Below are 13,470 nucleotides of genomic sequence, written 5' to 3'. Positions count from 1 at the left end.
TATATTAGCATTTATTTAAAATTGTTAATGTAACTAAATATAACTAATTGAAAGACTAAACGGTGTGACACACCAAGCCACCTCGGAACATTGGGCCATCATTGGGCGTCTGTCAGCTTAGTTATTTGCAGTTTGTCCCGCACCGTTGTCACTAGTCGGAACCCCGTTGTATGTTTTTGGCCAATTCAGCATGTTCAATCTGCGTCGGGCTGTTGGTAAAACAGATCACTCTGATTTTCTATTTATTCATGTGTGTGTCATGAGGACACACACATTCTCTTCTAATTTTACATTGTCTTACCTGAGCATTCCCATACGAATATATTTTCATAACAACATCAGTTTGGAATGAAGAAAGTGAACAACATGATTAGGGCTGTAGCTATCGATTATTTTAGTAATCGAGTATTCTATAGATTATTCCATCGATTAATCGCATAATCGGATAAAAGGTAATTTTTCTTTATTAAAGAGCAATACTAAATATACAAGAGATAATAAGATAGATCTCTTAAAATAAACAACTAATTTGTTTTCTTTTTTAAAAAAATAAACATTTTTATGGCTGAAATTGCATACATTAATAACCGTGAAAACTAAACCCATTTAATGTATTTAATTGCCAAATTGCATTCAAAATGCAAATACAAATATATAAATAAAAAAATAAAAATACAAAAATCAATTTCACATTACTTTTTTAAAAAAGGTAAACAGTACAAACTAAAACTAAGGCATAACTCAAAATAATATTAAGAAAAATAATAATAATACCTGCATTTACTGCATTTACGTCGTGCAACTTAACTTTCAAGTTTCAGCCTAACTAAAGCTCAAGCATGACATGAGCCTTTACAGTCTTCTTGGCAGGCTTTGTGGCTTTTGTGAGAGGCAAAAATCAGTGGACAGGAAGGTAACTTGGAACAAGAGACATAAAACATTGAATACTGATATTTAAAATTATTTTAAAAACAAAACGATACTTTAAATGTGAAATTAAAACCGCCAGTAGGTGGCAGTATGTCACTGTTAATAAGTGATTCATTGCGATTGAACCGAATTATTTAAATGGATGATTCATTCAGGAACGAAATGCCGTCATGTTGCACAGAGACACAAAACAGCGCTGTTATAACTACCCACCATATTGATTTACGGTCTTAAATATGTCCAGCACTTTTTTTTTAAAGGCTGGTCCCTGTTTTTATACAGTCTATGGTCTGGTCCATCGTTTATCGGGTTGTGCGTCAGTAATAATGGTCCGTGGGGAAACACGGTGGTCCGTGTGTAGTTACAGTAAATGGATTTAACGAAGCCTCGAGGCAAATAATTTGCCTCGATGATTTTTTGTATTCGAGTTACTCGAGGTATTCGAGGAATCGTTTCAGCCCTAAACATGATTCATATTCAAAATGGCAAGCTAGCACTTGTTTATGGCGTGTATTTTTGCAGCAAATATAGACTACTGCCATCTTGCTGATATAGATGGACAGTTAATTTATCTCACGAAACTGCCGAACATACATGCTAGTTAGCTGTGTTCAAATGCAACATTTTCCATCCCAGGCAACAACAACAGTCAGATTTCAACACAACTAGTTGTTTGTTGGAGGTTTGGTATGTCTGCGCCTTTATTCAACCCCCCTGGAAGTTTGCTTAGGCCCCCTAGTGGACCCCGGCTCCCTGGTTGAGAACTGCTTTAAGATTGAACTGGATTGAAGGTGCAATGTCTGTGCATTGTCAACAAAAATCACTCTATTTACTTTGCACAATTTATTTACAATTGAAACAATGTCTGACACTTCAGTTGATCTTTTCTTGTTTTATTTATTGCTTTGGCTGATCTCATCATACTCCTATTCTGCTCCACGCCTCTTCCACTCCCACATGCCCAAACTTCAGTTGGTTTTGTTGTGGTGGAATTTTGTCTATTGTCAACGCTGTCACTCACACTCACACCAGCACATATTTTATCACGAGAAAATCTCCCCAACTCTTTTTGTGTGTGTGTGTGTGCACGACCCCCTCCTCCTTTATCTTCCTCTCTTGTTCTCATTCACACACATTTTCCCCACCCATTTCAACACAAACCCCCCCTCCTTATCTGTGTCTCTCGACTGGCTGTCTAAAACCTTGATGTCCTCTCTCACTACCCACAATCCTTTCCTGTCCCCCCTCCTCCATTTTATACACACCTTTTCATCTAGATTCATCATTGCTCAACCCCCAAACCCTTCTGTCTGCCCCCTCCCTAAACACACACACACACACTACACCCTGGCTCCCTCTTTGTCTGCCTCAGTAAATCAGCAGAGCCTGCTCAGTTCCAGAGGATTAATGTGTGTATGCCAGTGAAGAGAGCAATGAAAAAACTGGGAGAGGCAGAGAGGACTCGATTTTTGTGTAGCGCCTGTTGTGTTTGGAGTTTCAGAGCTTTGTGGGAGCAGACAGCCTAGCGAGTGTGTGTGTGTGTGTGTGTGTGTGTGTGAGAGAGAGTGCTTTAACAACACAGTGCACTGATTAGCTGTACCGTTTGTTGAAGAAGAGCTCAGGTATGGCATGATAAAGTGATATCAGGTACTTTTAATATGATCCTGTCCAATGTTAGCTGCAGTTGATGCACTTTAAAAGCCTGTCAGACCTTTTAAACACACCTAGAGAAAGTGTTTGCACATTTCAAAGAGGATTAAATCACAGGCATGGATATTCAAATTAGCGATAGATCTGGGTGAGGTTGAACGTGTATGTCATGATCAGTCCCACATGCTCCACTGACAGATGAGAATGTAGAATAACAGAGCTGATGTACCGAACTAAACATCCTCAGAGGTGATTGGGCTTGTCATATTCAGGTTTTCCCAAAGCATTGTATGCTAAATTACACCGGCAAGTTAAGGCTACTCTGATTTATCTCTGCCTTCAGATTTTTTGTGTATATGAAATGCTGCATAAAAGTCATGCTAAAATATGCAGCTGTGACCCGCCTCAGCTCCCAGTGACAGAAGCAGCTCTGATTGTGCTTTGAGTTTGTGTGAATAAAGTGCAGAATCGAAACCTTCAAAAGTTGGGGGTCTGTAAGATTTAAAAAAAAAAAAATATATATATATATATTTATTTAGCAGTGATGCATTAAATTGATCAAAAGTGACAGTAAAGACAATTGTAGTAATGTTATCAATGATTTATATTTTAAAAAAAATATACTGTTATTCTAAAGTTTCTATTTATCAGAGAGAGCTGCAGAATGTATCATGGTTTACACAAAAATATTAAGCAGACAAAGCAGTTTAGCATATTAGAATGATTTCTGGAGGATCATGTGACACTGAAGACTGGAGTAATGACTACTGAAAAATTCAGCTTTACCATCACAGGAATAAACTACATTTTAAAATATAGAAAAAAGTATAATGAATGCTTAAATAATAAAGTATAAATCAGTATGTTGTGTGTTACTGTTATTATTATTATTAATACACTTTAATGTATTTTCAAATCAAGTAAATGCAGCCTTGGTAAGCGTAAGAGACTTAAAAACATTAAACAATATTGTTATTCCTTCATGTGACATTACTACCATATTGTTTATGCTCAACTTTTAAAATATTGGATTTTATTGGATATTATATCTCGATACATATAAGCACATTTTACCCTATGAAATGATTGACAGTCCATGCCAGTGTTCCCATTTTTGTTCAAAAATTTCAGTGACCGAAATCCACTCAGTTGGCCTATTTTTTTTTTTATAAGAAACTATTGACTTGTGTCTTGTGTTGATTCTTTAAGTGCAGTCATTATTAAATTTCACTTCTGTCTGACACACAGCACAATTTGAAAGTTAAACTAATAAATATAAATGTGTACTGACTGTGCAAATGTGCTTAACCATATTAAACTCTCTTAAACAAGGCCGACAACCGTATTCCTCTGATGTGGGAATGAAGCTATAGATGCAATGAAGGAATATATGATCGTGACATGATCTGAAACCTGTGTCAGAAATGAGTTTGGGAAAGCGAGAGAGAGTATGAGTGATGTGCCTGATGTACGTGTGTGACGTTCTGTAGTCACTCTATGTAGTTTTCACGGGAACTCCTGGCCCTGAGGACACAGGCAAATAAGCTTGTGTTTAAAGCAGCACTTCCTCCTCTCATTGTTGATGTCGTTGCTTCATGCCCTTTTATATCTCAACAGTCATCTCTCTATTAATTTACATTTTCAGGGATTAAAGTTTTCCGTCGCTACGACGGATTTCCGTCAGTTCATAAAGACAGTCACTTGCTTCATTCCTGAATGATTCAGCCGTTCGAACGAATCAATTGAATGAATGATTCAGTGATAAAATCAGTGACTTGCTGCCACCTGCTGGCGGATTTAGTTAAATTTTTAGCGTATAATTTCAGTTATTTAAATTATTTAATATTTCTGTTATGTTATGTTTTAAATATAACATTTTGAATACAGAAATATTAAATGATTTAAATATCTGAAATGATAAGCTAAAAATTTAACTAAATCCGCCAGCAGGTGGTGGCAAGTCACTCATGTTATCTCTGAATCATTCATTCAATTGATTCGTTCGAACGGCTGAATCATATAGGAATGAAGCAAGTGACTGTCTTTATGAACTGACGGAAATCCGTCGTAGCGACGGAAAACTTTAATCCCTGCATTTTATTGCAATGCTATAGCCCAATTCTAGACTACTGCAACTCCCTTTTTTGTCAGTCAAGTGAATCATCAGAATTATCTCATGTGAGAATTTTTTTTTAAATGCCTTTCAGTTGTTACCCGACATGCCATTCATGTCATTTTCATTGTATGATTGGAGGGATTGTGAAGTTTAGGAGGAGTGGTTCATGTCAACTAGTATAACTAGTCTAATGTGAATGTAGCCTGCTTGATTTTGCACCTCAAATGCCTTCCCTTTTGTATATTTAAAGTTTGCATTTGTGTGGGTGGGGGTGGGAGAGACAGACAGGATCTATTCTTTCAGTTTGCAGTTTACTTTGATCTCATCTGCTGATGGTTTTTAGCTAAACCAGAGCTGCCAGCTAAACTTGCATTTCAAGATATTTTCCTCAGGAAGTCTATAAGCAAGCACAAAAGCAAAATGTAAAGGGACCTTTCAGTGATGCAAAAACAGATTTGAACTACTTGAACTATTGCACAACAGAAATTTCTTGCCATTTCTTCTTTACTTCCATAACAACAGTAATAAATGGTTAACCTGTCTGTGAGATTCAGAGGAGCATCTTTTTCCACCTCTGAATGAGTCATGTTATTATTAGCTTGTTGTTTGTAGCAAACTAACCTGATGGATGTGGCCTGCTAGAAGACCGATAGATGGGCATGACAAGAGGAGAGCTGAAGATAATGATGTCACTAGAGAGAAAGAGAGGGAGATTGAGTTTGTGATAGGAGGCAGAAGTAGGTTTTATGGGTCAAATGGAGCATTGAATCTTGTGAGAAGCCGTGTCAGGTGTTACAGTGTCTGAATAGACCCGGAGAACACAACTACACTGTTAGACATTTCAAAGGATTTTTACAGTAACTTACTGGCAACACTGTTACAATACAATAATTACAAAATACAAAATTCTTTATTTAAAACATTGCATGTATAACACTTAAAAATACAGTCTTCCAATGCTGGAACAGTGCATCTTCATTTCTCCTGTCTTAGGACATTTTGCAGTGCATTATGTTGTATCATCTGGATTTATCCTAACAAAGAATCTTTAGGCAACAGAAACATAATGGGGAAAAAAGATAAGCAGCCAAAGAATACATAGCCATCTGCAAAACCAGGTGCTGCTTCAAAACATGGCCACCACCTTTGCTCACCATCCACTGTTAGTGACAGAAATGTTTTATCTGAAAAACAAGTAGAAATGACACTGTTGAAAAGGCTTATTATTTATTTGCTGGGTTTATTGTTTTATTCTTATTGGTGGACTGTGAATTATTGACAGCGTAGTTTAATCCCGCCCCCAGAGTTTGACGCAACATTTCATGGTCGACTTTAATGTGATGAAAGGCTCGCGTGTATTCAAGCCATAGATGAGTGTGCGTAACTTTGAAAGTAAGTTTATTTTCCCGCATATATTAATACATGTTCTTTAAGCTTGTTTATAGTGCTGTATGCTGTATTTAACCGTGCTGATACATATATTGCATCCATATCTCCGTGAAGTTAATGCTAGCGCTATAAATGTTCGCTGTCTCTGCACGTGCGCTTCAATGTGTGCGGTATAAGTGTGATGACGAATAATATTTCACATTTACTTTAATGTATACATCGTACAAATGTCAGTGAGCCATATTGTGTGGATTGATAAGATTATTTATAATTGAAAAGCAGTTATAAGACGATGATCGCGTACATCACTAGTCGATTATAGTCACGTGTCCTCACGTGTTTGTACACTTGATATGGGTGTGTTTGTCGTTTATTGCTGTGAATTGATTATTGTATTTCTGTTTTAATTATAGAAAAACCACACACGTTTGTAAACCCATACACAATCACGACTGCATTGTGTATGTCAGCTGGCTTGAAACTTTATTAAAAACAGTGATTGGACTCATGGACTCCTGTGCATTCTTACCGATGCCCCGTGATGATCCCATCTAAACCAAACCAGTCAAAGCATACTTAACAGACACACTTTTATAAGGCAAACCCCATACAGAATACACAAACCTCTCAAGTTATATTGTTCAAAGTTGTTCTCTTACCAAGAATTATCAGTCTCAGGCTGGCTGGCATGCTCATGTCTTTCTTGATGCTTCATTGCAGTTGCCTTTAAAACACAAATACAAAAAATGCAGTAAATCTTAAATTCCATTAAAAACTATAACAAACTAATTCTAAAACTAGAAAGGCAGCTAGCCATAAAACTTGTTTTACCTAGCTAACATACAATTTTATTTTCTCAATAGGCTACAGGCCAACATTAACTAACACCTGAACAAAATTTCACATTAGTTAGATGGACTCCTGTGCATTCTTACCGATGCCCCGTGATGATCCCATCTAAACCAAACCAGTCAAAGCATACTTAACAGACACACTTTTATAAGGCAAACCCCATACAGAATACACAAACCTCTCAAGTTATATTGTTCAAAGTTGTTCTCTTACCAAGAATTATCAGTCTCAGGCTGGCTGGCATGCTCATGTCTTTCTTGATGCTTCATTGCAGTACCGCTATGTTGACAGGTAAATATTACTAGGTTAAACTGGTGTGCAAAAATCTGACACAAACACACAGACAAACGTACATATATTTTTTACCTTGCTTGCTGGTCTTATTCTCTCGTAAGGTGCATCGACACACAGCGCAGATGTTCTCCGAAACTCTTCCACTCTTGCGGGTTCATCCACGGGCAAAACCTGCGGCGCTGCCCCGCTGGATCCGTGTCTTCCTCGGACGGGAGTGGCGCGGCGCAACGCGACTCAACAAAAGACAATATAGAACCCATTATACTATCTACAGTGGATGCGGACAGTAAAGTGATGCCCCGGTATATTTCTGATGTAACAAACAAATTCTAAAACTAGAAAGGCAGCTAGCCATAAAACTTGTTTTACCTAGCTAACATACAATTTTATTTTCTCAATAGGCTACAGGCCAACATTAACTAACACCTGAACAAAATTTCACATTAGTTAGCTTAATGTTAATACAAGATAAGCATTGCTCGTTAAAAGTAATTTTAATTCGGTAATTCAATAAGCTGACAAAAGTCGTTTGAAAGGACAGCGCAGTTTACCATAGTAAAGTGTGTTACCGCTATGTTGACAGGTAAATATTACTAGGTTAAACTGGTGTGCAAAAATCTGACACAAACACAAGCGCTCGCGCTGTTTCTGACACGAAGGACAAATGGATTTTCCAATCATTACAAGCGATGTAACATCCAGTGTAGTCAGTCCCAAGCTGTTGCGGCTTTGTAGACACGGTGTGTAAGTCAAATCTTGTCAATCCAAATATAAAGGAAAATAAAGCAACCTCAATAGAATGGCACCAAAGAGGCTGTTACGGCAAATACAGTAGTATACAGCGATTTAAAAAAAATACAGCTCTGTATTTGAGGTTTGACGTCACAGAAAATTCCCATGATGCAAAGGGTATTACAGTTATTTACTGTAAAGGGAATTTGCAGTATTATACTGGGTGATATACAGTAAATAACTGTAGAAATGACAGAAATGTCTAACAGTGTAGAAGAACAATGAAGATCCACTCACTGTAAACATAAGAAGCTGTAATGCTCCCCATCTGGGGGCAATACTGCTGGCTACAATTAATAATCAGTTTTTACGGCATCTGATCCCGTAGCGATGGTCTGTGGTGGTCACTCATGTTCATTCTGTATCCGCCCTGCCTCTGAATTATTTAACCCTACAGGGCCTTTATGCCATCATTCATTATTAATCAATCACAAGCTGCTGCGTTCCTTTAGTTTTTCAATGGCTAATATTTATTCGCACTTTGTAGATTTGTTATGCACTGTACCCGTCATGCTTCTGGACGGCTTAATTAATTACTGGATTAGTCAGTTACTTTCCCCTGTGTTTGAGGGCTCTTGTTTAGAATATAGATGGGATACTAGTCACCTTAATTGATTTATTAATTTTCATAAGTTATTCAAAGTACCCTTGGCAAAATGCACATTTGAACAGTTTTTAGTGATAGTTGTGAACAGGCACATTTTTTTTTTTTCCTGTGAAATGCAGGCCCAATGATATAGACTTTAAACCGTAGCTGAAAGTCCTACCCTCTTTTAATGATGGGTGTTCTAAAATGTACCAGAAATTAAATACAAATATTTTTATATTTTTTAGTCAGTGTTTTAGTAAGTTTATGTACAAATTAAGAAATAATAAGCTTGTTAAGTTGAGGATTTCCACTGCAGTTTTTAATCAAGGTCAAAGAACTATGCTTAAGAAGTGGTTTTAATTTAGTCTACGTATTGAAAAATATACCGTTCAAAAGTTTGGGAGCAGTACATATTTGTTTGTTTATTTTAAACTAAATTAATACTTCCATTCAACAAGGAGACATTAAATTGTTCAAAAGTAACAGCAAAGACATTTATAGTGTTAAAGAACATTTCTATTTAAAGTAATTGCTGTTCGTTTTAACTTTCTAAAACAATCTGTTGTTTTCTGCTTTCAGCATTGATCATATGAAATGTTTCTTGAACACCAAATCTGCATATTAGAATGATTTATGAAAGATCATATGACATCAAAGCTGTAGTAATGGCTGCTGAAAATTTAGCTTTGCCATTTTAAAATGTACAGAAAACTGTTATTTTAAATTGTAAGAATATTTCACAATAGTACTGTATTTTTTTTCATTGAATATACAGACTTTTTTCAGAAACATTAAAAAATTTATTTATAATATGTTATACAGTATAATGAAAAATGTGACCCTTACTTCGACTTTGTGTAATGTTTATTAAATGAAGACTGTTTAAATGCTCTTACTCAATGATGATACCCTGTGTTTTTCTTCTGTAGGATACACCTGAAAATCCCCCCTCACTGAAGGCCATTCACCTGGGAATCAGTCATATCTGAGCCAGCCACAAGAACCTCTATGCAGGAAATGGAGATAAGGAAAGTACGCAGCAAAAACTGAATTAACCTGCAGATATACTAAAAAAAACAAGCACCCTCGGATACTCCTGTGAACTCGAGCGAGCGTGGAAGATTAGAGCCGCAGAAAAGAGAGAGTAATTCTTGTCGCTGACAGCTGGCAACACTGGAAGGAACGGCTGAAGAACTTAATAAGAGGGTGATAGGGTGATCACAGAGTGAGAGAGACGGGGACTGACAGAGAGCCAGAGTGCAGGAGGGGGCGGTGGAGGAGTGGGAAAGGTCAATCGCCATGGCGACGGACCCGGGAGAGCCCACTGCCACGGAGGAGTCCTCTGGAGAGAAACCTGATGGAGAGAGGGAGGAGGAGAGTGACCAGGGGAATAGGGCCGCCAGGGAGAGAGAGAGGATGCACAGCACTCCGTCTGACTTCCCCTCCTCCCAGACCCAGGAAAGGAGAGCTTGGGGCGCAGGAGGAGGAGGTGGCGGAGTGGAGGACGGTAAAGAAACAGAGGTGCTGGCCAGACCTCTGACCTTCTTCATGCACTCCTCCCCGGCAGCCCACGAACCGTGTCAGAAACGGGAGAACAAGCGCTTTTTCCGGAAGAGTGTGGAGATATGCGAAGAGGATGATGAGGTGGAAGAAACCCCCGGCGCCCTTCACAGCACCCCTCACCTCGTGTTTTGTGCCTCCGACTCTGTTTTCACCAGCGGAGCCCAGCAGTTACCCGCCAGTGCCTCGGCTGCCTTGGGTGAGGATGGCACTCATGGCACGCAGGATCCTGATAAGACCGGCCTTACGGCGCCTGCTCTGAAGGGGAAGGAGAGAGATAAAGAACAGGAAGAAGAGGCTGAGATGAAGGCCGTCGCCACTTCACCCAGTGGCCGCTTTTTAAAATTTGACATTGAGCTTGGCAGAGGAGCGTTCAAAACCGTTTACAAAGGCCTGGACACGGAAACCTGGGTGGAAGTTGCCTGGTGTGAACTGCAGGTGAGACTTGGAATTTGAGTTGTATCATGTTTTTAAGTCTAAGTGCTTTAGCTCTGCTGGTTTGAATTAGGATGCTGTTACTCAGGAGTTTTCCGAGCTTGTTGGTGAAATCTTAGCCTCTTGTGTTTCTCTTTAGGCTGTTACAGTTGAGTGCAGTGAGAACAGTAGAAAAAAGAGTTTCAAAGTCAGAGCTCAATAGCTTTATAGATTACACAGAGACTATCCGTGGGAGAGAAGGGTCAAGCCTACTCACGGCGCAATGAACTGGACAAACAACAAAGCTCAAAGAGGCTCTCTTGCTGTGAAATGGAATCTTTTTGCCTTTGCCACTATGCTAAACCTATTGTTGCCCACTGCAGATTGTATTTTCTAGGAAAAGTCGTCACTGAATAATTGGTTTTGCGACAGGGACCCAACTGTTTCATAATGCGGTTGTAAACCGAGGGCCGCGCATATGTAGATGGTACTGCATTGACCACGTATCACAACAGACCGGTTAACATACGATAGCTTAGCCAGCATGCCATCAGAAATATTTCTGTGCCACGTGTCCTTTTAAATCCTCTCATGAAGCAAAATCTTTCAGCTCATGCAAAACAGCCAGCTGAGAGGAAAGCCTGTTGCGTTTCAGCACTAAAATGGTGTTCGGTACAATAATTAACCAATAAGGTGCATTTAAGGAGGTTAATACCAGCTACGTAAGAGGCTTAGTGAATCAGATTATTGATTAAAAGGTTGAAATGGCATGTAAATCATGGGTCTGATCAAGGGAGATTATTCAGAGAATATAATCATTTACATGGTTCCACCTTATTCAGATTTTTCAGTGAATGTTGGCTCTTATTACTAATTCATCCTTTAAACCCCTCAGTGTCCCAAAGGAAGTACTTTTCTACATATTTTCATAACAAAAGAGATATTTAGTCTTTAATTTATAATTATTTTTTGATCCAGGGACTTTCAAATATATATTTCTTCTTTCCACTGTTAATGTTAGATATGAAAGCTTATTAATAAACAATAGATTTGTTTTTTAGCCTATTTCTTACTATTTAAAAGTAGTGTCAATAGAAATAAATTATTTTGATTTAAATTCATGAATCTGTAGTATACTATAAAAATGAATATAGATATTTTTATATTTTATATGTAATTATTTAGAAAATTTGTAAAAGTAAATAAATAAATAAAAATATGGATAAATATTAATAAATTCAGATTTTTTTTTGTGTTTTTAAAAAAAAAAAAAAAAAATTCTGAAATTCTCTCTGGTGGCCTTTTGGGGGTAACCATACCCCGTTTTGAAAACCCCTGCATTGATCATTTTACACAATTTGACATAGTTCAGACCTACCATACAATTTATAATCCTACAAAAACATTATTAAATCCAGCTATCCAGCAATACGCTGTTGTTGTGTTCAGGCAAGTCTTGTTATTGGCCTACATCATTGTCTTTTTGTTCATCATGTATAGATGTATCGATGATTTTCATAATCGATAATAATCTATTTTATCGATTAGTTGTTGCAGCCCTAGTATGTTCCTTCTTCATAATGGCAAATTTGTTGCCAGTAGCAGGATGTAGGCAGAACAAAAACAAAAGAATAACAACATGCCAGTGTATTTTTATGCTAATTCTACTTGCGCCCTGTTTGCGTGCAGCCACACGAAGCACAAGCGCGAGCACAGAGAACAGAGGTCGCGGTACGGGTTCCCGGTTTGTGTCCGTTCTCGAACCGTTCCGTGTATTTCCACTGTAGAAAAGGTTGTTCCGGGCCGAAACTGGCTTCTTTCATATTTGTCGGCCAATATGCAGAAAACTTCGTCAGTATATCGTCATAAACACAGCCGTTTTTGTCTTACGTGAACGTAAACAGATGAGAAAGAAAACACACATGTACAGTATTTTTAGATCTGCTTGCGTTCGGTGTTAAAGAGACAGCAGCCTAATAAACGCGCTGTCTGTCATTAATGTTAATCAAAGAACAAAAGAAAATCATTCACTGATCTTGACTGAATACATTTAATAACTTTAATTGATTAATCTATATTTTATTTATGAAAAGAAAACTATGCAGTGTTTTTAAACTTTTAATTACAGTTTCTGTACCTGAAATTTTGTTCAGTTGTAGGCTATTTATGATATTGCTATTTTTAGCAATTGTCTTTAACACTTTAATATTTGAAATTTATATTAATCTAGTAGTTTTTGCTGTGGTATTTTTTTTTTAAAGCATAGGCAAAATTCCTCTTGCAGTGTTCTGTAGGCTGCTGATTTTTGCTCGTGTTATTCAGCTGCAACAGAATGCTTTGTAAAAAGACAGAATAAATGTTTGACATCTAAATGTTTGACTTAATTTTTTTATATTGGATTTTTTATCTTATTGGAATCGAAACTAGGAATCGATAAGAATCGGAATCGATAAGCAGAATCAGAATCGATAAAATTCAAACGATACCCAACCCTACTAATATGTGTACAAACAGTGGGCTAATAAGGGTAAATTAGATTTAATTCTGCTGTAGATTTGAAAATGGAAGAAAGATGTTGAAAAAGGTTATTAACCATACCTGCAAACTAGGGATGTAACGGTATGAAAATTTCATATCACGATTATAGTGACCAAAGTTATCACGATTATCAATATTATCACGGTTTTGTTCAAATTAGATGAAAACGTTCAAAAAGAACTGATACACACACTGAAAACATTTCAATAAGTTTTATATTTGAAAATCAACAAACAACAAATACAATTAGCAGCTATATGCACTTTTTTAGCATAAAAATTAAATTAACATTAACATGAAGCTCTAATAATAATAATAATAAATCACTTATATATATATATACACA

At 37.3% G+C, this 13,470-nt stretch overlaps 1 protein-coding gene across 4 annotated transcripts in view; it reads left to right on the top strand.

Moving 5' to 3' along the window:
• Positions 1-13,470, top strand: part of LOC107737519 (serine/threonine-protein kinase WNK3-like) — a 72,619-nt gene that overhangs the window by 6,278 nt on the left and 52,871 nt on the right. For all 4 annotated transcript variants that reach the window (XM_016549018.1, XM_016549016.1, XM_016549017.1 and 1 more), the window contains exon 2: positions 9,542-10,610. In XM_016549018.1, coding sequence (XP_016404504.1) covers positions 9,912-10,610 — 699 coding nt within the window. In that variant the 5' untranslated portion in view covers positions 9,542-9,911. The remainder of the gene's footprint in view (positions 1-9,541; positions 10,611-13,470) is intronic.

The sequence above is a fragment of the Sinocyclocheilus rhinocerous genome, unplaced genomic scaffold (genome assembly GCF_001515625.1).
Source record: "Sinocyclocheilus rhinocerous isolate Xijiao unplaced genomic scaffold, SAMN03320098_v1.1 scaffold72, whole genome shotgun sequence".
Taxonomy (NCBI): domain Eukaryota; kingdom Metazoa; phylum Chordata; class Actinopteri; order Cypriniformes; family Cyprinidae; genus Sinocyclocheilus; species Sinocyclocheilus rhinocerous.
This window is presented reverse-complemented; position numbering and strand designations above follow the sequence as displayed.